The 25,438-nt window shown below is 39.0% G+C and overlaps 1 protein-coding gene across 2 annotated transcripts in view; it reads left to right on the plus strand.

The window, feature by feature from the left end:
- LOC127430280 (2-(3-amino-3-carboxypropyl)histidine synthase subunit 1-like) overlaps window positions 1-25,438 on the plus strand; it is a 106,307-nt gene that overhangs the window by 68,129 nt on the left and 12,740 nt on the right. For both annotated transcript variants that reach the window (XM_051679983.1, XM_051679984.1), the window contains 5 exons: window positions 4,497-4,651; window positions 5,408-5,529; window positions 13,912-13,980; window positions 14,433-14,589; window positions 21,268-21,368. In XM_051679983.1, coding sequence (XP_051535943.1) covers window positions 4,497-4,651; window positions 5,408-5,529; window positions 13,912-13,980; window positions 14,433-14,589; window positions 21,268-21,368 — 604 coding nt within the window. The remainder of the gene's footprint in view (window positions 1-4,496; window positions 4,652-5,407; window positions 5,530-13,911; window positions 13,981-14,432; window positions 14,590-21,267; window positions 21,369-25,438) is intronic.

Raw genomic sequence — 25,438 nt, forward strand, 5'->3', positions numbered from 1 at the left:
CTCAGAATGCTATTCACCTCCTTTTTGGTCTTGAGCAGGCTGCAATCGCTGTGGTTTTATCAGTTTGGGCCCTACCAGCCCGTGACCCAAATGGAAGCCCAGATTCCATACTTCCACCCACCCAATTGCACACTTTGGGTTTGCCGTGAGTCCCGCCCATCTCAACCACCTCAGGACAGCCCTTAGAAGCCGCAGGTGCCGCTACCAATCATTACTGAAAATGATGACGTCATCTAGATAGGCAGTGGTGTAAGCAGCGTGCGGTCTGAGGATTCTGTCCATGAGCCGCTGAAACGTAGCCGGGGCCCCGAACAAACCGAACGGAAGTGTCACGAATTGGTGTAATCCGAACGGTGTGGAAAATGCCATCTATTCATGGGACTTGGGAGTTAAGGGGATCTGCCAATATCCCTTAGTTAAATCCAGTGTTAAATAAAGTGAGCCTCGCCTAACCGATCGAGCAGCTCATCAATCCGAGGCATCGAGTATGCATCAAATTTAGAAACCGCATTTACTTTTCTATAATCCACACAGAACTGGACTGTCCCGTCGCTCTTAGGAACCAAAACCACCGGGCTGGCCCAGTCACTGTGGGATACTTCTATTACCCGATAGCCAGCATGGCCTTTAATTTTTCCCGAACCACTTTTTTTTTTGTGCTCGGGTAATCGGTAGGGACGACTACATAGCACTACCCCAGGGGTCGTCTCGATATGGTGCTTTATGAGATTCATATGGCTGGGAAGAGGTGAGAACACATCGGAGTGTGGCAACCTCCTTGATTTGTGATGGTGAGAGGTGGTCTCTGCAAGTGACCGGGGTGACTCGATCGGTGGCTTTTAAGTTCACCTCCGGTCTGAAGCAATACAAGGAATTTATCTCCCTGTGTAAAGCCAGCTTTGGTGTTCATGAGCCTGGAGCAAATTCTGATGTGTTACAGTTGCAATCAAAATTATTCAGCCCCCCTGACCAGCAATACATTCTGGTGATGTGAATTAAAACACATCAACTAAAACCTCAGTAAAAAGTCAAAGTAAGTTTTTAATACACATTTGAGTGATTTTGAGAACAAAGAGTTCAGTTTACCCAAATTTTAAAATAAAAAATAACTAATTCTCTCCACAAATGTCATGTCAAAAATATTCAGCCCCCAAATTCAATCATTTGTGGAGCATCCTTTATCCTTAATAACAACAAATAAATGTTTCAGGTAAGTGTTCTCAGGCTTCGGACACCTCTCTATTAGAATTTTTACACATTTCTCATGAGCAAAAGCTTCCAGCTCATTGACATTCTTGGTTTCTGTGCTGCCACTGCTTCCTTGAAATCCCAACAAAGGTTTGCAATGGGATTTTAATGATGGACTGAAAGAGCCATTTAAGGACATTCCACAACCTATCCCTGAACCAGATTTTGAACAACTTGGATGTATCCTTGGTGTTATTGTCTTGCTGGAAAGTCCAGTGATCACCGAGCTTCAGTTTACACACTGAAGGCATCACATTTTTTATGCCAAAATGGCCTGATACCTGAAATAATCCATGGTGTCAGTCACATAGTCAGGATAGCTGTTTCCTGCAGCTGCAAAACACCCCCATAACAGGACTGTGGGGATGGTGTCGTTCCTGTCATCACCTTGTCATCTTACTCCAGACGTACTGCTGACCCATGGGTCTAAAACTCATTTTTAGTTTAGTGTCATACATCTATAAAACCTTCTTCCAGGACTCCACAGGTCTTTCCTAATTACTTCTTGAATATTCAAGTCAACATTTCCCTTCGTGAAGTTTTGCTTTCTTCCACACCCCAAGAAGGTTGTTGTTGTACCATATTTAAAAAAATGTATGAATGGTGCTGCCAGTTTGTCTATTAGAAATTGAAGTGCCTTAAAACTTATATTTTAAAACTTAAATAAGTGCCATTGCGGATTGATGACTTAATTTTGTTTTAAAACAATTACTTGTGTAGCCTTACATATTTAAGAAACAGTTACATGCAATAGGTGTTGAATAATTATGACATGGCTGTATTTACATAAAAATCCTGCTATTTACAAATATTAGGTTATATATTCACACTATGACTTTGAATGTGTCACTCAACTGATATAGATGTAAAGTTTAAAAATTCTGGGTCATCAGAAAAGCTTACCTTTGTAAATCCTTACTGTCTTGTGGGGGTTGAATAATTTTGATTGCGACTGTAATTGTCTCAGTGTGTGGAGTTTTGCTCTCAGGTCCGGAACGTATTGAATTTCGTTTTTACTGTTTGAAAGTCCCTCCTCCCAATTTTCTTGTAGGACGTTGAGCACGCTGCGTGGTCGATGCCCATATAATAATTCAAATGGGGAGAACCCCGTGGAGGCTTGCGGGACCTCTCGTTCTGCAAATAATAGGGGTTCGAGCCACTTGTTCCAATTTCGATCCCCTTCTTGCACAAACTTACGAATCATGTTCTTTAGGGTCTGATTAAATCGTTCGACCAAGCCGTCCGTTTGGGGGTGGTAAACACTGATCTGAATCGATTTAGTCCCCAATAATTAATACAGTTTGCGTAGTGTACGTGACATAAACATAGTGCCCTGATCAGTGATAATTTCTTTCGGAATCCCCACCCACAGATAATTCTGAAGAGTTGCCTCCTCAACACTTCGTGCTGAGATGTTGCGCACTGCTTCCGGATATCGCGTTGCATAGGGGACCTGGATCAATGGAAGGGGGCGCAATGGCGCTTTTGGAGTGGCCACCGGATTCACAGGCTGACATTCACGGCATGCCACACACCACCTGCAAACATCCCCGCGAATGCCTGGCCAAACAAAATGGGCCATCAGACGGTTTAGTGTTTTTTCCTGCCCTAAGTGAACCGCCAACATTTGCTTTTCAGCATAACATAAATAATGGCACACATGATCACTGCTGCGTGCGTCTCTCTCTCTCCCCTCCGGCAGTTTTGACTGCCCTTTTATCCCCCTCCAGCTCTCACTGCAACACAAAACAGCTGTTAGAGGTGATTTCCCACAGGAGTTAATCCTTACCGTTTTTCCTTTCCCAGCCTCGCTCTCCACAGATGTTGCCCGGTCACGCCCACATAACCACACGGAGGGATAATAATTTTTTTTTTTTTTCAAACTATCGACAACTATCAACATAGATTTTTGCAGATAACCAATAGTTCCCTAAAGCAACTATCGGCACTGATTAATCAGTAAAACCGATATATTGGTCTACCTCTACTCATAATCCACATTTAATCTAGTCTATCTTATTTTCTTTTTACTTTTTGTAATTTGTTCATGGTTTTTGAGAATCAGACAGTGTCACGCAACCTGTCCATGTTGACATCTACCTAATTTGACTAGTTTTTACCAAGTGCAGATGAATTTACATAAAAAATTCTGCAGAGAGTAATTGGACACACAGCCTTTGATGTCAACCACAAAAGATACTTTTTATAATTTGATTAGCCTTTTTGTTTTGGTATTCACGATTATATGGTTAGTTGCATATTATTGTTTGCCTTTAGCATTGTTTTTCCTCTGCTCTCCACAACCCTCTCAGAACAGACCTGTGACCCACCAGTTAAGAACCACTGGTTTAGCAGATGTTTGTATACAATTAAAAATTTGCCATGCTTTCCAGAATTTGTGCACTCTTTCACAGACATCTTGACATGTATGCAGCTTGGGAAGCCTGGGATCATTTTTCGGTTTGAGAGATAAATTTGCCTTCTCTTACTGTATTCGTCTGTTCACGTCCTATACTTTCATAGTTAAATGGGCTCCATGTTTTAAAAAAAACTACTCTAACTGTGGCATTTGCCTAATAGCAGTGAAATGGCCATTAGAGCAGGAGCTTTAAAGAGAATGCAAAAATAAGAGCAGCAATTATGACCATCAGCAGTATATGATAATGTAGATGGGTGGAGAGTGACCCCGCCCCCTTTTTCAGCTCTGCCGTCCTTTTAAATGGGGTGTGAAATGAATGGCATTATTAATAATCATACTGTCTTCTTTTTTCATCAGTTATTGTCATCCTCAGATTTGATATGGGCTGACTAACACAAAGTTTTCAGACTTTAAATTACATTTCTTACATTTTCCTTGTTTTTGCAGTTTCTATAAAAAAAATCTATAAAAATCTATAAATCTATAAAAAATTTATGAAGCTGTTGTAATTTGATGGAAGTGTTTGGGAAAGCTTTTTTAAAACCATTTTTTTCTGCATTGCTTTTGGTTATGCTAGTGATGCAGTAAATTACACACTTCAGCTTTAAAGGCAAAATAACAGGTTTCCCAAACACTCCTTACGCCCTTTCCGCTTTATACAATGGGTTCCGGTAAGAAACAACATGTAATTTTTAGTGAAAACTACTCAAATCAATTACACGTTCATGAGTGCAACTATTCCTTTAAATTTGTGGGTATGATGATTTGAAAGTGCATTGAGTAAAGTGTGTTTTAGAAAGTATGTTGTTCATTTTGTTTGTTTCTTTAGTCCCCATAGATTCCACTGAGGGCATCAAGATGCTTTATGTGTTTGTGGACATTCAGATTGACACTGCCCACTTCCTGGACACGCTCAAGTTCAATTTCCCCCCCGGCCACTCGCTCGCCCTCGTCAGCACCATCCAGTTTGTCGCCGCTTTGCAGGTGAACTTCCACCCCTGTTGCTTACTTAAACATAACTGTTCCCTGCAGTTAAATATGTTCTCTGCTTTGTTGATGGAATCTCTCTTTCTCTCTCTCTCTAAATATATATATATATATATATATATATATATATATATATATATATATATATATATATATATATATATATATATATATAATTTATCTTCCTGCTGCAAGGTCTCGAACACTATATAAGGCCATCCGTGTGTGTGTTCGCATCCATAATGTGTGTTTGTGAATGTGGGTGTGCAATGCTGTTAAGGTTATTTTGAAATGCAAAAGGAGGAGGAATTATCTCTGAAGAATCAGAAGTCTCACTCAGTACTCCACCTTACATAAGTGTGATATATCCTTTCTTTCCTTTTCTGTCTCTTCCTCTCTATAAAATTAACTTTCCTTGTGTAATAATGGCCCTTATTATTTCTGTAGGTGGCACGGCCTGGGTGTGTCATGTATATGGGCCTTTGCTGGGTGTTCTGGGTGGGTGCTGGAGGTCAGAGGAGTGTGTGAATGTGTGTCTGTTATTCCCTGCGCTCCTCAAAAAGAGCTGCTTAACTGTAATGTCCCACCCCCGTCTCGTTACTGCAGATTTCTTGCCTTAATTATTTGGCAGCGATTCGCTCTTTTCCTCTTTGTGTAAGAGGAATGCCTGTATGTGTTTGGAGATATGCTGGATGACTGTTCCTTTCCTTTGGTCTCATCTTCTCTTTCCATCCTCTTTTCCTCTCCCTCCAGGCAGCCAGTGCAGAGTTGAGGCCGGATTATGAGGTATTGGTGCCTCAGTGTCGGCCACTCTCTCCTGGGGAGATCCTTGGGTGCACCTCACCTCATCTGGAGAAACACGTCAACGCCATCATGTAAGAAAAAGGATTTCAGGCCATCTAGAGTGTATTTCTGTGTCAGAAAAAAATCCCTTAAAAGGGGAAAAATAATACTAACCAATAATATTATAGGCTACTTTTCAAGATCCAATCAAATCCAGGTGGATAACATCAAGTCTCCAACTTACATTTTGCTACCAGTCATAAGTTTGGACACATTTGACTTGAATTTATGTTCACAGTCATTAAAAATGATATATCTCTCCTACATTGTTTTGTAGATAAATAGTATAAACTGTGCGTATGTACGAATGTATGAATTCAAATGGATGAGCTGAATCAGAGAGTGAAGGAAACCAGCGAACAAGTGCTCATCATATATGGAATCTCCTTTAATTTTGAGAATTCCAGGTGGCACATGAAGTTTGTTGAGAGACTCCCAAAGTGTGTAGAACTTTAACCTAGACAAAGTATGGCTACTTTGAAGAAGCTAAAATATAGGATTTTCACTACATTATTCCCATACTTAAATTTGTCTTATGTCATTGTAAAGGGGGTACAAGGGAAAGGAGGAGACGAGAACCGGCTTAAAAATATAAATAATATTTCATTAAATAAAAAGACACACAAACATAACCACACACAGGGCAGCTGCTCTCTCTCTCGAGCTGCCGTCTTCGGTCGCCTTTAACCCTTGCTCGCCTCATCAGGCTGATTGGGGTCCGGGCGTCCGTCATTCCGCTCGGCACCGCCCTCCTCCACACTCCTCCGCACTACACTCCTCCCTGCGTTGCCTCAGGCCGGGGAGCCCCCGGCATGATGTACATCCCCCCCCACCCCCTCTCCGGGGTGGGGGCCGTGCCTTGCGCCCCGGCTGCCGGCAGGTCACCCCCGCTTTCCTCGACCTGGGAGGAGACAGGAGAAAAAGAAAAAAAAGGCGAAGGAAAGGCCAACACGAATGTCATAGTTTTGATGACTTCACTATTAGTCTAAAGTGTGGAAATAGTAACAATAGTAGGTGTCCAATCTTTTGACTGGTATTGTATTTCCTACTGAATATTTTGTTTTACTTGGAAATATATCACATTGCAGAAGTCATTGCAATAGTTCACCCAAAAACATAAAGTTTTGTCATCATTCACTCACTCTCATGTTGTTCCGAACCTGTATAACTTTCTTTCCACAAAAGGAATCACAAAGGAGATTCACTGTTAATGCATCTTTTTTTCTATACAATGAAAGTTTATGGTGACTGAGGCTGTCATTTCCTGCCATTCTGCCTAAAATCTCTTCTTTTGTTTTGCCTGAAGAAAGTAATACATTAGGGCTGAACAATTAATCAAAATCGCGTTATGACCCAGTGTGATTATAAAATTGCGAGAGCGGTTTTGTGCTCGATACACACAAATTCTATGTATCTGATGCCCTGAGTGACTGATGTGCTCTGACTTCGGTTCGGTGTGCTAACAATATTTAAAGCACCTCAGTATTACTTTAAATGAACAGTTGTGTAAATTTACATTTTCACATTTAAAATAACCCCATGACAGCGTTTTTTTGTGATCAGCAAGGTAGATGAAAGCATTTCACTGGATTAAAAGGCTGTTGTCAACTTAACTACAAACATCAGAAACTTCCATTCTTTCAGTTTTCAAAATAAAAGCTTCTGCCAAAATAAAGACTTAAGGGTTTAACTGGACTGCATAGCAATGCCACAAGCAAGTTAAGAAATTATTAAAGAAATAAATTACTACTGAATAATAATACATTATAATAATAATAATAATTATTATTATTATTTATAAATTATTTGTAATATAAAAGATTTATTTAATAAATTCTTAACAATTTTATTATATTGCAATAATAAAATTCAAATTGACTGGGTTTCAAAAATATTATGATGAAATGTGTGCTGACCCTTTTACAAATTGGATAAAAAAAGTACAAAGCAGACAGATGCGGTCCCCTCTGTTTCAATGTTTTATTTATTTATTTAGTTTGGTTCTTTTTAAGAGGACACAAGTGTGAAAACCCTTTCTTGAACAGTATTTCAGGTCAGCAGTAAAGCATGGGCAATACATGGTTTAATTTTGGTCAAAAGGAATCACACTTTTTCATATCGCAGTTTAAATCGCAATTACAATTTTTTTGTCCAAATCGTTCAGCAATATCATACATGTTTCGATCATCATAAAGATGAGTAAATGAAGACTGACTTTTCATTTTTGGGTGAACTATCCCTTTAAAGGCCTTGTAAATGTTGTTTCATGCTGTCTTTAATGAAGAGTGTGACAAATGCTGTGTAAAATCAGATGCTGTCCACACACTAAATGAAGAGCAGACCAAGAAGGTCTATCAAAAATATTTTTTTAATTTAGACTTGCATAGTGAAAAAGTGCAAAGATCAGTGAGTTAAAAACAGACCAGTAAGCAAACGTTTCAGCCCATAGCTTTCTTCAGTACTCACCTTTCAAACAACTCATCCCTTTTATAAACACATGATTACAAATTGAGACCAGCTGAGCTTGATCCAAAGGAACTCTTTGTGATTAACATTTTTTTATTGATTCATATATTAAACAAAGAAAAGCAAAACCTATACAAACAGAATCAATACTTAACCCCCACTATTATTGGATCTTAACACACTACCAAAAAACATGGGTTGTGTCTCCATCTTCTGATTGACATCGCCAGCAGGTGGGTGTGACTTTAAGACCAAGCCTATACAATCTAGTGGGTGTCCAATAGAATCGATGTAAAATCTGGAATTGCATAAGGCGCACCCTTGCATCCCTAGATGCAGACATGACTTTTTTTAGAATCCTAGCCCACACTCCCTCCAAATTGAAATCTTTCTCCCATAATCTCTTGACAGAAGTTAAAGCTCCGTTCCCCAGACTCTGAATTAGCAGGGAGTAATATACTGATGCCTCATGACCATTTCTAAAAGCAGTAATCACCACTCCCAGAGTGTCTGCTGCTTTAGGGGAGTTTATGCTACTCCGAAAAATAGTACAGAGCAGGTGGCGCAGCTGTAAATGCCTAAAAAACTGAGATCTGGGAATCCCAAAATGTTTAACCAAATTTTCAAAGGATCTCAACACACTCCACTCTCATATAGGTCACCAAGTGTATTAACCTCCCTCACAATCCACTCTGACCAGCAGAAAGGGGACTTATTAATACATAATTTTGGGTTCAGCCATATGCTCGAGGCAACATTTAAATAAATGTCCGAATTAAACACTTTGGACACTTTTGTCCATACCAAGTGCAAATGTGAGATAACGGGGTGTGATCCAAAGGAACTGTTAAAGGTGCTATATGTAATATTTTTACTGTACTAAATCATAAAATGACCATAATATGTCATTAGAGAATTAGGAAACATGCTAAGTTGAAATACTGGCTTCTCCAATAACAATGCTACAGCCTGTATATTCTACTTTGAAGCTTCCATTCCGGCTGGAATTTCTGTTTTATGTTTTGGCCTGTGTGATCCCGCCCACTGCCCACTCACCAATAGTATTTCGACACTGCCGGGTTGCCATATTTGAACAAGTTTGCAGGCAAACAACACTGCGTGCTGCAGCCATGGAAGCCAGCAGACGAACTGGATCAGAGATAACAGATTCCACCCGACCTAAAAAGCCTCGCCATTCATCTAAAAACCACCATGACCAGATGCGTAGTAAAATAAGGATAAATATTGGAGATGCCTTTGGAAGATGGAGACAGCTTAAAGCCCAGAAATCCTTTAAAGCGGTGAGTTGGCTAATTTGCGTGTCAACATTCTGGCAACCCGCATGGGGCAGACAGCTCTCCAGTATTTTGAATTTGGACTGCAGTACCCATTTCAAATGCTTGTTGTCAATCTTACATATAGCACCTTTAAAGTTATAGAGCTCAATTACAGACTTCGAAATAAAGGTACATAGAAGAAAGAAAAAAAAAAACTCTAGAGAAAACAGGAAAAATCCATCTCCTCATTCACGCATTACACACTAGAATCATTGAACACATGAGTGCTGTCAGGAGATCAGATCACACACCTGTTTTCACTTTGAATCTGCCAAACATTCCCTTTCAGATTTGAAGTTCCTGGGCATTTAGAGGGTCCTTCCTCATAGCAGAGGATGGGATCGAGACAGGAAAGTATTACAAAGAGAGGCTTTTTGGATTTTTGAGTTGAATGCTTTAATCCCCAATGGCATGAATGGAGGATATGGATTTTGCCTGTTTTCTCGTGTTTTTTTTTTTTTTTTTTTTTTTTTTCTGTACTTTTATGTTGAAGTCTCTGTAACTGAGCTCTTTAACTTTAAGAGTTCCTCTGGATCAAGCTCAGCTGGTCTCAATTTGTAATCATGTGTTTATAAAAGGGATGAGTTGTTTGTAAGGTGAGTACTGAAGAAAGCTATGGGCTGAAATGTTTGCTTACTTGTCTGTTTTTAACTCACTGCACTTTGCACTTTTTCACTATGCAAGTCTAAATTAAAAAATATTTTTGATAGACCTTCTTGGCCTGCTCTTCATTTAGTGTGCGGACAGCATCTGTTGCGGATTTTGGATATTATCTTTTTTTGCTCCACGCACCTAAGGATATACGAGTCCTATTTGAGCGCAACAATTCTCTCTACTACAAATGCTGTGTATAAAGGTGTTGTGACCCAAAGATGAGACATTACAAAGCAGATGTGCGCCTGTGATATTCTCTGTATCATACAGCAAAAGTGAGCAGCAAGCTCTGTGAGATATTTGTATGATTCTGTATGCACATAGACTTCAGCTAGAGGGATGTGTGTTTTCTGCCTCTTATTCCAGTGTTTTGTGTGTGTGAGAGGAAAGAGGAAGAAAGTTAATTGATGTCTGCGTTGTGTTCTTTAATTTTCACCCGTCAACTCTTCATCAGGGCGTTTGCCAACTTCAGGCACACAAGTGCCACTGTCACTGACACCCAAAATGAACATTATGCAAATACCCTTTTTCATAGATCATTTAGTTTCATTTTTCGCTGTGCCCTCAACCTAAGTGACTTTCTCTGACACCTACGGTCGTAGTAATGTGATGTTATATTGCAAAACCAAATCGCAACCATATAATTATCTGCTAATTAAAGCTTACAAGGAGCCTGACTTTCTCATAAGAATTAATATGTTGGCCAGGGGTCTGAAAAAGACCCTGGGAGAAGATGATAACAGCTTTCCACTAAAAAATTACACAGGTCTTTGGCATTATCACCACCTTCATAGTCCCTTTAATGAGTCGGGTGTACCATAAAGCGTTCTGCTGATAATTCACTATGGTCTGAAACATATTCTACACAAAAATGTGAATGCAGACACTCCTTGATTTTGTGTGTTCTTGCACGTGCTTTTCAGACTGCAATTCATAACAAAACGCAAGTTCTCCGCTTCGCCACAAGGAGCGGACATTAGAGTGAACTGCCCGAGTTTTCTCTTTCAAGTCAACTACTGTATTGGTGGAGCTATAGTTTGAAGAGAATATTGCTGAAGTTAAAGTCAATATATAATAGCACATATGGTTTAATGATACATAATTTTGAAGGTAACTCTATCGCCCTCTTGAGTATTGACATTTGTTGCTGCCACAGTAAAACAAGAATGCACGTTCAACTGAATATATATAGTCTGGATACATGCCAGGTTATTATGCTCTTCTCCATCATTTGATCATAATTTGACGTACACACAAATGTACCGCATGATTTCCGTAGATGTTAATAGTGCATAGTTAACGGTGCTGGGCAAAAAGCAGAGTTTTGAATTTAAATATTCAAAATGCAGATTTATTTCAGCATCAATTGCACATGGTTAAATTGGATTGCAAATGTATACAGCAGGTTTTTGTTTGTTCGCTGAAATACCATGCATAAAAGTGGTGCTACTGTTTAGTGAATTCACCCCTTTGTATTCAAAAGAATTTGAGAAATGCCATACATCATTACACTATTGTATTCTCAATAGTGCCATCTCTAAGAAATACATCAATTTGTCACCGTTTAAGTTATACTGTTAAATGCTGAGCTGGGGAAGCGCAGCGAGTTTAATGCCTCAGCCATAACTGCTACTACTATTTTTTTAATAGAAACCCTTGAAAGAGACAGTACAGTAATTCAGGGAAATTGGTGTGTTTTATTACGCTTACATATAAAGTAGAGAGAAGTGTTGGAAGTTGGGATTTTTTTCTGTGAGTGGCTGTGTCCGAGACCTGAGAATGTTGCAGATGATGTTAGGAAGGCATCAAGGTATGTTAAAATTCAATGTTTGTGTAAGATCATGTCTGTTAGAATGACTTCATCTGCTAAATTTTTGAAGGCAGCATAGATTTGTCCTTCACTGCCTATGATGTCCCAAACTTCTGTGAGTGTGGTTTGGTGATTGGTTGAAAGAATAAATTTGGCGTCTAATGGAGTGGTTAAAAGAAGTATAATACTGTATGTCTACATATCTACAAGTGGCAGATGCTTTTACCTAAAGCTACTTACAATAAGATTAAAGTATATAATTTGTCAATTTGTGTGTTCCCTGGGAATCAAACCCTTGACCTTGGCATTGCTAGCACCATGTGCTACCAGTTGAGCTACAGGAATGCAAAGATACTTTTTAAACTTTTCATAAATTTCTACCAAGAAATAAGCATTGTAGTCATTTACTGTATATATTCACTTGATTGTCTTTAAAGCTCACTTGAATTCGTTCTAGTTCATCAGACTTTAAATTACAGTGCCTAGGAAGCCGGTCTTAAACTAGTTTCCTTAGGAGGTACCTTCATGCAAAAACGCTGTTTGTTAAGTCATTGACTGATTAGGCAGCATGGCAGCATCCTTTAGTTTTGGACACAGCCAGTGTGTTTGAAGAGCAAAGCAGAATGAATGATATAAAGTGTGTATTTCTGTGTGTGTGCATGCCAGAGTAAAGGATGGTTGGTTTAGCCTTTGCTCCGGTGGGCCCAGGGGGTTCCCACCCACAGCATGTTCTGTACTTTTTCGTAAATGTGTCTTAATTAGCTGCTCTAATTGTGGCAGCGCTCCCCAAGGCATGCATCACATTTGCCAGGTTAATATATACTTACATTACCTATGGCAGGTCTGCACCACAGAGGATAATCAGAGTCTGTCAGCAGGGACCTGGTGATACAATAGTATATATATATATTGATGTCTGAGTTGTGATACTATAATAATGTGATTCTTTATGTTCAGTTTATTGTGATCCGAAACTGTCATGTATAGATATCTTTTACTCACTTGCTTCTCATTTATCTTCTTTGTGCTTCTGTGCTTTGCGCAACAAGTGCTAAACTCCCTGCTTTACTTCATCGTAGTGCCATAGAAGTTGCATGGAGCATAGGTATGTCAATGTCAGTAAAAAAAACAACAACAACAACAAAAAAACAACGTGAGGGAAAAGTGTATACTGTATTTGTATCGCCGTGTTTATCATTACACGAAAACCTTTGCAGTCTAGCTGCACAGAGGATCTGACAACTTTACAAGTGAAACAAGGTATAGACTTCAGTGCTGTTTTCACAGAATGCATTTTCACATCTGTTTGTGGTGTCTTCTTGTTGTTTTTCTATGTAACCATGTACTAGATGGACGTTCGACCTTTGTGCAGTCTCTGTTTTTTCTGTGTCTCGTGCTGGAGTGCCAGGTTTGATGCTGTGTCAAGTTAAAAGAACTTTTAAAAACACATCTCGTTTGTAGACACTTGCGTTCCATTCTTTGTGCTGCAGCTAGCAAGACGCGTTCAGTCACTTTTTTGCGCACATCTGCAGTGTTTTGTCTTTTTTTTTTTTATCTGAACACATGCTAGATGCATGTCTTTGACCACCAAAAAACAGCATTTTGTTCTATTTATTGTGCTTCGTCTTGCGGCCTCTAATATTCTTATCTCATTCTGACTTTGTGTTTTGGTCGAATAGAAGCAGTTTATGTCTCAGTTTTTTTACTGAAAATATTGGTTCTTGTCGTTACGGTAACGTAAAGTAAAATATTGCGATACTTTGAAATATATATTTTCCCCCACATTTTGTGTTGAATTCTGTCATGACCTAATCATATCACATAGGTTTACTTGTGGAGGATCTGGATGATAGCCAGTCAGCCTCCATGAACATGACTCACCTTATGGCTGTTTGTGTTAATGTTGCCGTGACTTCAGAGTGAGTAGGTCTCACCCTGTTTGCTTTCTGAATGTTAGGGTGCTGCTCTGGCCTCTAATCCGAGACCCTGTTTGCCTGAAATCAGTCATGATATTGTTTTAAACAAATCCCAGAGAGAGAATAGAGTTGTCCATAGTATTTTTTTTCCATCCTCCTACCCATCCACCCACTCTCTCTTTCTCTCTCTCTCTCTTTCTCTCTCTCAGATAGTTGTGTTTGTGTCTATAGATATCTTGGGGATGGAAGGTTTCACTTGGAATCCATCATGATTGCCAACCCAGAGATACCTGCATACAGGTAAATCAGTGTGCCATTGTACACTTTTTATCATTAGTGGTGTTTGCCACAGTTATTTAATTAAAGTGTTAGTTCAGCAGAACTGAAATAAAGAATTTTATAAGCAGATTTCAGCTCAGTTTGTCCATACAATGCAAGTAAATGGGTGCCATCAGGCTGCTGGCTGTTTGACGTACAAAAGGCATATTTAGGCAGCATAAAAGTAATCAACACAACTCTAGTCGATCAATTAATGTCTTCTGACCGAATTGATATGTTTGTGTAAAAAATAAATCGATAATTAAAAATTTCGGTTCTGCTGAAGAAGGAAAATCATACACATCTGGGATGGCTTAAAGATAAGTAAATCATGAGAGAATTTTCATTTTTGGGTGAACTAATCCTTTAAATGATCTTATTGTTTGTAAAAAAAAAAAAAAGAAATTTGTTTCCCTCAAATTCCATATCTGCAGGTATGACCCATACAGCAAAGTGTTTTCTCGAGAGTATTATGACCATGAGTCCATGAGGGCCACCAGACTGCAGGCCATAGAGAGGGCCCGCTCCGCCCAGAGATGGGGCCTCATCCTAGGCACCCTTGGCCGACAGGGCAACCCCAAAATCCTGGAGGTGAGACAGTGCTACCCCATGTCATTCCAAGGTTTTGTGAGATTCAGAATTTATTTGAAAATGCCTTTTAAATTCCAATTCAGTTTGAATTAAAGCAGCAAACAGGAGACAGACTTGTAATTCTAATTATTTCCAGAGACATCAGATGGCTTAAGAAGTGCCACCACCTCATTCCACAGAATGCTTATTTACTCAATACGTATATCAAATAATCGAAACATTTACATTTTGATGACATTGTTTATTTTTTATAAAGTTATCTGAGTTTAGAGACATATGTCTAATCAGTTAATAGTTCACTGAAAAATCTAAATTCTGTCATCATTTACTCACTCTCATGTTGTTCCAACCCCATAAGACTTTCTTTCCTTGGAACATAAAGAAAGAATTTCAAACAATATTGCATTCTATGATATCCATGCAATTGAAGTGGTTAGTGACTCATTTTGAAGCTTTTATGATACCAAAAGTATCAAAAAAATAGTCCATACAACTTGTGCATCATATTCCATGTCTTCTGAAGGCATACAAGTGTCATGACAGTAAATGATAACAGAATTTTAATTTTGTGGTGAACTATTCCTTTAAAAAAATAATTGTTCATCAAATCAAGGAACAAATACACTCACCGACCACATTATTAGGTACACCTGTACACCTACTTATTCATACGATCAGCCAATCATGTGGCAGCAGTGCAATGTATAAAATCATGCAGATATGGGTCAGGAGCTTCTGTTAATGTTCACATCAACCATCAGAATGGGGAAGAAATGTGATCTCAGTGATTTTGACCGTGGCATGATTGATGGTGCTAGATGGGCTGGTTTGAGTGTTTCTGTAACTGCTGATCTCCTGGGATTTTCATACACAAAAGTCTCTAAAGTGTACAGAGAATGGTTCGAAAAACGAAAAACATCCAGCGAGCGGCAGTTCTGTTGGCGAATACGGCTTGTGAATGACAGAGGTCAGAGTAGAATAGCCAGACTGGTCCAAGCTGACAGGAAGGTGACAGTAACCCAAATAACCACACGTTACAACAGTGCTATGCAGAAAAGCCTTTCTGAACATACCATACAACACATCGAACATTGAGGCAGTTGGGCTACAGCAGCAGAAGATGCTCTCTCTCCAGATACCTCAACTGTCAGCTAAGAACGGGAAACTGAGGTTGCAGTGGGCACAGGCTGGACACTAGACGATTGGAAAAACATTGACTGGTCTGAAGAATCTTGATTTCTGCTGCGACATGCAGATGGGAGTGTCAGAATGTGGTGTAAACAACATGAATCCATGGATCCATCCTGCCTTGTGTTAACGGTTCAGGCTGGAGGTGGTGGTTTAATGGGGTGGGGAATGTTCTTAATGTTCTTGGCACACATTAGGCACCTTAATACCAATTGAGCATCGTTTAAATGCCACAGCCTACCTGAGTATTGTTGCAGACCATGTGCATTCCTTTATGACCACGGTCTACCCATCTTGTGATGACTACTTCCAGCAGGATAACACGCCACACCACAAAGCACACGTCATCTCAAACTGGTTCCAGGAACGTGGCCATGAGTTCACTGTACTCCAGTGGCCTCCACAGTCACCAGATCTCAATCTAATAGAGCACCTTTAGGATGTGGTGGAACAGGACATTCGCAGCATGAATGTGTAGCCAACAAATCTGCAGCAACTGCGTGATGCTGTCATGTCAGCGTGGAGCAGAATCTCAATGAAATGTTTCCAGCACCTTGTTGAATCCATGCCATGAAGAATTCAGGCCATTCTGGAGGCAAAGGAGGGTCCTACCCAGTATTAGAGAGGTGTTCCTAATAAAGTGGTCGGTGAGTGTATTTAGTTAGTAATAGTTTATGTGCTAACATAGTCAAAATTAACTTACAAACTAATGGACTTCCTCTGTTGTAGGACTGTGTTAAATTTCTTCGAATTGCAATTCAATGAATCCATCTTGTCATTTCAATTGTAATTACAGTTCAACATCCTGTGGGTGTGGCTAATTCAGTTCATTTTACAGTTCATGAATTCAAAGAGAGACAATTCTTAAAGGGGTCATGACATGAGGAATTAAATTTTCTTGATCTTTTCACATGTAAGAGTTCACTATAAAAACATACTGTAAGTTTCAGAACTCAAAACTTCCTCCTCACCGCAGAAAGAGCATTTGTTTAAATCAAGCTGCCAAAATGACTCGTTCTCTACTTCCTCCTCATTGTGATGTTACACTGTGGTAGATATTTTAATGTGACTGCCTCCACAACAACACATCAATGTCTTCTTAACCTTATCACTTTCACAGCCCCACCCAGTAGGGGTGTGCAATGAGATGGCAGGACAGTCAAGAGCAGAGAGCAAATCATAACAGTGGGCGTTTAATGTCAAGTCTTAAAGGAGAAGCAGCACCAAAACTGAGCATTTATGACACAGGGTCAAAATGTGGGTGGAAAATGATAATATTTTATGAATATATGAAAACAAAACATTACTAATATTATAAGTGAACCTCAAGGAATATAATAAAACAATAAAAAAGGCATGTCCCAACCCTTTGTCATACAGTACAATTAGTCATGTAACGATACACAAGATTCATGATACGATACAATTCTTTAAAAAAAAACACAAAAAAAACAGTGCCCATAAATATTTCGCTTATACTTATTCAAGGATTTGACACAAATGTATTTTAAATCTTAAGTAACACAACAGTGTCTGACATTGGCAACAAAAAGCAGACGTCCGTAATAAAGTAACTTAATCAACAGCACTGCGTTTATCAGCAGATTATGAAAAAAAACAATTTTCATGTTTTTTCTTGAGAAAAATTAGTTTGTCTACACTCAAATAATTTTTATTTAATATTCACTTTTCACAATGCACATTGTTTTAAAGCGTGTTTGAAGAAAATTATGTCTTAATGTCCAGTGAGCAAGCTAAATGTGACTGTGGCAAAGAAAAAAACTCCATTCAGTGTTAGTGGAGAGAAAAAACTTTTAGTGGAACCTGACCTCTGGCTTTACAATATACTGTATTAACATAATCCAATATTATTTATCAGTTTGAGCAAAAAACAATCTAAATTTTTAACCTACTTTTTCCCTGATTCCATGTTGTAAACACATTTACTGGCGTTCTTACCTTTACTAGCCGCTCTGTTCTGCAGTTGGATACTACTTGGCTGTTAGCACTCAGCACTGTATTTCATTGCTTTCAGTGTTGCACTGCTTGGTCTAAACACTTCTTAAGCAGTAGTGGTAATAACACTACCAGTTATTTATGAACTGAACGATACATACGTATTGTATTGTGAGCGTCGTATTGTACGATACAATATTTTTTACATCCCTAAGTACAAAATATATTTCTGTTAACGTAAAGGTGTCTATCCAAACAATTCATGAGCTGGGTACACTGCTCAGCACCTGTGCTAGTGGAAGTGCACCTCACATCTTTCGTGGACACACACAAGTGCACACACCCTGGTGCATTTGGCTGGAGGGAAAGTAAACCAGGGGCCTTAATCCCTTCTTTTTTTTTCTCCCCCCTCTTCAAACCCTGCTCTCTTTGTTCTCTCACTCTTTTCATCTGTTAATTTGTATGTGTTTGGATTTGACTTTATTTTGGCAGCCTTTTCTCCCATTCTCGCCTCATCCGCTTTTAATTGGTATGCATAGAGGAGAGGAGTGAGATGAATTCAGCGCCTAGACAAACACACAGTGGATGGCGATTCTGGCGGAGATCTCTTTAGCTCTGTTTGGAGGGTTTTTTCATTTCTGAAGCTCATGGCTAGACCATGAATCTGTGGACTTTTTCTTATTTTGTGCACTGGTTTGGGGTGAAAATCTTCAGAATTCTGCAGAATTGACTAAAACATTGAAAAAATGTGTTATTACTGTTACACTGTTACTGAAACACAATATTCTGAGGAAATCTGTAAAGCTTTCTGCAGAGTTTTGTGTGTAACATCCTCACACGGAATGTTCTGTGTATCTGTCACATAAAACATACTGGGTTCATAAAGCAGTGCGATTGTGACCTTTTCCAAGGTTAACTAATCCAGCTAATTTGCCCATACACTTTGGTTGGAGGAGAAGAATAGGGCCTACTTTTTTCCATTTGCCTGCCTTTAAAAAAAAAAAAAAAAAAAAATATATATATATATATATATATATATATATATATATATATATATATATATATATAATGCCTGTGCTTTGAAGCTGGCCGTTCACCTGCATACCTCCTCACTGATGTCTGGAGGTTTTTTCTGGTAATATTTGTGGTCCACTGGGCTTCACACTTCAAAGTGTGTGGGGAGAGTCTGGTAATGCCTTGCACAGTTCTGAAGTGGCAGACCCATTGCTCATATTCACCTTTTTCACCTACTTATCTCCGGGGAATGAATAATTAGAATTGATGGTAAATTAACAAATGAAAGGTGCATTAGATGCACAAACATTTCTTATGTAACGGTGGGGACTTTGCAAGGGTTTTGCATCAGTAAGGACATTTTAAAATTAGACTATTCAGATGCTATATATCTATATGTACCATGGTATCATGTCCAAATTAACATGGTGTTACCATGGTACTTTGTCTCCAGATACAGTACGCTTCCCCTCCAGCCAAATGTGTGTCCATCTGTGGATGAAAGATTCTTTACACAACAGGGACTCCAACCAAGGGTTATGTGTATCCCAGTGGAGTACTCTAGGAGGTTCCAGTGAGTGTTTGAAAATATTTTGTTTGTGCTTTTTTAAAACCTGTAAAAAGGAAATTAAGTCTTTTATTATTATTTTCAGGCAATGTAAAGGCTGTCAAAAGATTAAAATAATTTATCTCATTATTATTTTGTTCTTAATTCTTTAACACATTTAGTGCCTTTTAAAAGATGTCTAAGTGTGATATTTCATACTTGTTCAGCTTCAATGATAATTAAATTCTATCTACAGTACAAAAACCATTAAGTTTAGGAAGGTTTTTCTCAGAGAAAGATTCTCCCTGATTACCCTGTTAACAACCATTAATGATAGACAAACAAGCCCAGATGTCTCAGAGGAAGCAACTTGGTGAGTCTGTTTTTCACCCACAATCCATCTGAGCCACAACACACTATTAATCTAGAACAAAATCAAAAGAGTTTTGGCAATAACCAAGTGTACATTTAAAAACTACAATACTACTTTCTTGCTAGAAATAGAATCAAAGGTGGAAAAAATGGGGAAAAAAATTACATTTATACACAAATTGGCTATCAACTGCCTCTTCGGCCGCCATTTTTGTTCTTCAGCTCAACCACTGTAGATACGCATGCACAGGATTGTGGGATTTCATAGGCAGTGATGGATACATCTATGCTGCCTTCAGAAATCAGTCAGATGAAAGTATCTCAGTAGACAGGATGTGACGTGAACACTGGATTCGTACATGACTTCATTCGTTCCCACCTCCATATACAGCCTCCAGAGGCAGCATTTTCTTGGTTTCAGATGCGAACTGTGTTACATGGAGAGAAGCCGAAAGCAGTCAGAGTTTCTCTGCCACAAGCAAATAAACTAAATGAAAAAAATATCTGCGATAATTTCACTATCTACGCAATAATAATATTTTGATTCTCCTAGTTATCGGCCAATAAAATATTGGTGTCTGATATATTGTGCACCCAACTAATTGGTTTTCATTATAAGATGAGTTAAAAGGAACATATTTGGATCAGGTTTGGTATTGGAGAAGGGGTACTTGAGCCATACTGATAGGGACTGTGGGGTACGCAAGACAGAAAAGGTTGGGAAACACTGATTTAAGCGACGCCAAATGTGGATTTGGACTGACAGCTGAAAATGTCTTTGGATGACAAACTGTGAGACAGTAAATCATCTCAATATAATTTTTAGCAGAGAGTCAGATCAGACAGATCATAAAAACAAGACAACAGTACACTTTGCAGCTAGCTGTATCTCTCTCTGATGGTACATACAGTACGTAGGTTAAAAATTTAGTTGTTTCATGATCGGGTGATATGTCTTATGGGAAATCTCTGTTAAGTTATCCCTCTGCCAATGCTAAGTAATGAATGTCTACTTTGTAATGTAATGTATTTTTGTAACCCATTATTCGTTGTTTAATGGCTTTTAGTAAGCTTTGCTCACTTGTACACAATAGTGGTTTATTTGAATAGGCCTCTGGGAAACTAATAATCAAGGCATTAACAACAAATGTGGCTCTATGTTATTAAAGTAAAAAAAAAAAAAAAAAATCAAACTAAAATAGCTGTTTATGTTTTTAACACACTACCTGTTTTGAAGACCCTGTTGGTTAAGCTTTAAAGAACAAAGCTTTTCATCAGTAAAGCAGATTACACAAAAACAGCATCATAATAGGTCCTGTGAAGATTTCTCATTAGGAATGAGAAAACGGCTTTGTGTTCCTCAATAAATTTAGGAATTTCTTGGTTGTAATGATTTTCTGTTTGCTTTCCTCCTACATTGTCAAGTCATTTTGATGTGGGCAACTGTTCTAACTGACCTTGAGCTCCATGCATGAAATTAGCCGGGTTTTTTTTTTTTTTTTTTTTATGTAAATCTGTTTTAAATTCAGGATTCAGCTCCTCTCTCTCTCTCTCTCTCTCTCTCTCTCTCTCTCTCTCTCTCTCTCTCTCTCTCTGTGTAGCACTTAGAATCTCGGTTGGAGTCTTTGGGCAGGTCATACACTCGAGTGCTTCTGTCTGAGATCTTCCCTAGCAAACTGGAACTCCTGACAGACGTGGACGCGTGAGTGCCACCTCCATCTGCATGCACAGTCACGCCCTCCATTTCACACAATTAAACAACAGCTCCTGTGCATCACATAAAGAAGGTCTTCTCCAGGAAGGTGCACATTAATCTGAACCTCAGCACATCCTGAAGACCAGCTAGGAACTGTAGAAATATCACAACCCATGGGGTCACAGTTTTTGTTTTGTGAGAATCTCCTCTGCTGCATATGTCTTATTGCTATGGTCAGTTTTGAAATTATTGAGGTAGAACAAAGAAAATTTTGTTTTTTATGGGCCCTGTGTCCCAGTGTACCTTCAAGATGCATGCAAGTAATTTTCTGTTTATGTTTCAATGGTCAGTATGACAGTGGTCTTGGATTTTAATTATACAGGTTTCCCATGGTTATGAAAATCTGGAAATATCAGGGAATTTTTAAATTGTGATTTCCAGGCCTCGAAATGTAATGTAGTAAAAATTAATAAGATATTTACAAGTCATGGAAATTTCTATAAAGATATCCTGTAATTTTCTTTAGAAATACTGGATTATGTAAAATATTTTATTGACTAGAAATTGCTCTTTGTGAATGCAATACCTATACAATTATTTTTATCAATACTTATCCAGTAATCACAAACAACTGGTCTAGTCATGGAATTTCTTAAGTCAAAAGGAGTGGGAACCCAAAACCAATTAATTTTATGTATGTGCTCTTGGTACTGACACCTAGAGATGTCATATTCGCAGATGCATTTGTCAACCATGAATGGATTATTTAGAAACTGAAGCTTCCAGTAAAGATAATGTGAGGAACACCATGAAATCCAAACTGACATTATTTAATTTCGTAACACAAGTTATACATATAAATGCATGGTATTCAAAAGGAAAAATGTTTAGTGTATTTTATTTTTTATTTATTTATTTTTTTATTTTATTTTATTTTCAGAATGCCAGTGGCTAATAGAGTGTCAGGAGTCTGGTTTCTGATGTGAAAATCCCTTTAATTTTTTCCTTAGGGAATTTATTTATCCTAGTTGCCTCCGCATCTGAGACCGACAACTCGCGCATTTTATCACGTGGCTTGTTGAGCGCATTGCCATGGAGACATGGCACGTGTGGAGGCTTCACGCCATCCACCGCAGCATCCACGCTCAACTCACCACGCACCCCACCGAGAACGAACCACATTATAGCGACCACAAGGAGGTTACCCCATGTGACTCTACCCTCCCTAGCAACCGGGCCAATTTGGTTGCTTAGGAGACCTGGCTGGAGTCACTCAGCGCGCCCTGGGATTCGAACTAGTGAACTCCAGGGGTGGTAGCCAGCATCTTTTACCACTGAGCTACCCAGGCCCCGGGAATTTATTTTTTAACAATAACCAGGCCGAGATTTTTTTGCATTTTCTTTGCTGATTTTGAGGGAAAATCTGCAGAATTCTGTAGAAGAGATTTTAACAGGGGGTTACTGTTGCACGTTATTGGGTGCAAACTTTACACCAACTTTTTGCACTTTTTACCTATGCTTTTTTCACTCTGAAATACATCCTATTATGGAAGTAAAATTAGATGTTACAGTGAAGCCCTGCATTGTACATTTAACAACATACTCCCTCACTGACTGGCCTCTGTCTCTGAGGACATGAGAGGGTGAACATGGGAAAAAAGGTCTATGTGAGAAAGTGGGGGAGGTGGAGGAAGGTGTGGAGGCTGTTAAAAAGGGATTGAGAGCAAAGAAAGAAGAAAAGAGAAAGAGTGCGATCAGCCGCCCCCGTCAGTCGTGCTGCTCTCAACATGCCACGTGAGTGACACTGCATATGTAGTCCAGGCATAACCATGACCAGAAGAAAGTTACACCTCTATCTCTCCTACTCTATTTTCCTGCATTAATGTCAGTAGTTTGTACTTGTGACTTTTGCAAATTGGTATCATCTTGACGGAAACATGAAGATCTGAGCAGAGGAAAAGAGAATGTTGTAAAAGGAAGACATTTCAGAGGTTAACGCGAGTGTTGATTAATGCTGTCATGACTATGTAAATGACGTCCTGGTGAAGATAAGATGAGATGAAAGAACTTGCAGTTTGCCTTGTCACCATAATAAGAAGGTTAATCGAACTATCCATTGCTGATTTGCCAGACAAAGAAACATCCAGAACAAGGGTAAATCTGAAAATGATGCCTGGCCCATGACCACTGGATGCCTTCTAGTCTATAGGAGGCCATTCTTACTGTTAGGGTGTTTGGCTTGGAAATGCTGTTAAACTAGTCTTTAGTCTTTGAAGATACAACTCAACTTTAATACACTGAGATTTTTTTGAATCCTGTGCTCAATCCGAAGTGTTTGATGTGTGCTAATAGTATGGGTTCTGCATGGAGGTCCAGCTGAATAGAAATGCTGAGAGAACTGTGGGATGGAGACCTGTTTTATCTGAACTGTTTCATTATACCCTCACAATTGAGTTACCATTGACCAGGCACTTTCTTCATCTTGCATCCATCATATTGTTGGAGAGCAGACCTTTTCTAGGAAGACAGAAATATACATCCAAGAAAGTCATGCCAGGTAGGGTAAGGTGCCTGAATTTGATTCTAGTCTTACCGATGGTGCAAAAGTGGCTCATAAGTGTACAATATGTACCCTATATGTGAACATTGACTTCAGATGAACTGATAAACTGTGAGAGCTTCGCCCCATCCACAATGAACCACCACTTTTCCACAAACATAAGGATGCACAACACCTCGTCCTAACTAGATGTGAAGATGAACAGCTATGTGGGAGAGGAATTTGGAACAATGAGATTTCACTCTGGGTAGGACTTCCCAGTGTCACGTCAAATATGGTTACCAAATTTCTGTCAAAATGTGTCATTGAGATCTTGATGGTCATGACTGGTAAGGACAAAAGCCCAAATTAACATGGACGAGGTGAAACGTTATAAAGCAACAAGTAGTAAAATCTATATCTTCCATGTAAATCATGTTTTTTTTCCTAACCAACGAGCATCAGCTATTTTTTCAGTCACTTGAAGTGCTTTCCACCATTGGGCTGAACAATTCTCAGCACTGTGAGTTGCGGTTCCAGTAGCATTTCCACTTGAGCACATTTTGGTGCATTATGATTGCAAACTAGCCCGAATTTCTCAGCACAGTTAAGCCAAAAGTATACTTTGGTTAGACGCGAACGCTGAGCGTCCGCATACAGGACATGTGACGCAAATCTCGTCATCAGCAGGGTGCTCAAGCACTGAATGCACGCAGCCCTATTTTCTGCAGGAAATAGTGGATCCACAAAGTGGCAATACTCACATTTGAGCCATTGCTGTCACAAAGAAACACTAAAAGATGTAATTGCCGGAAATATCAGGAGATGAAGGTAAAAACAATAACAGTAGATATGCATGTCAAGAGTGCGTGTCAGGAGATACCTGCATTTGTATAACTTGAGTCTGAAGGAATATAAAGACATCTTTATGGGTCTAAACTCCTGAAGAGAAATAGTTTGGTGTCTTACTGCAGTCGTAGTGCACATACGGCAACCGCCTGTGTATGAAGTACACAGTCAACTGAAGTTTACTTTGACAGGCTCGCGTTCGACTCTACGCAGACTCTGAGCCTCAAAATGAGATTGATGAGTTTTGCATCAAAATCCAAGTATACTTTGGGCTTTAGCACACCATGCTGGTGGAACGTCTTCAGTACGTGGCGACTCACAACTTGCACTGTCACTCCATTTTCAACCTGATTACATAGCACCACAGCTGCTCAGAATAGGCTTTTCAATGTTACACTATCTTTATTTGTATTTTATCAACTTTAAAATAATCACAGAATAATAGAATATAAGTTTAAAGCTGTTGCCATTTGAACTGGCTGTTTTGATGTTTTGATTTTTTATATCAAACTAAGAATGTATTAGGTAACAAGTTAGTACATTTGAGCCTTCTGGTTCATCCATCAGTTATTTTCACCACTTCCGGAGCAACAAGTGTAATGGCTTGTTTCTAAGAACCACTATGACAAACTGTGTTAGGAATTAACACACTATCGTGTGGTATCGTGATACTACTTGGTATCGTGAT

The sequence above is a fragment of the Myxocyprinus asiaticus genome, chromosome 39 (assembly GCF_019703515.2).
Source record: "Myxocyprinus asiaticus isolate MX2 ecotype Aquarium Trade chromosome 39, UBuf_Myxa_2, whole genome shotgun sequence".
Lineage (NCBI taxonomy): Eukaryota > Metazoa > Chordata > Actinopteri > Cypriniformes > Catostomidae > Myxocyprinus > Myxocyprinus asiaticus.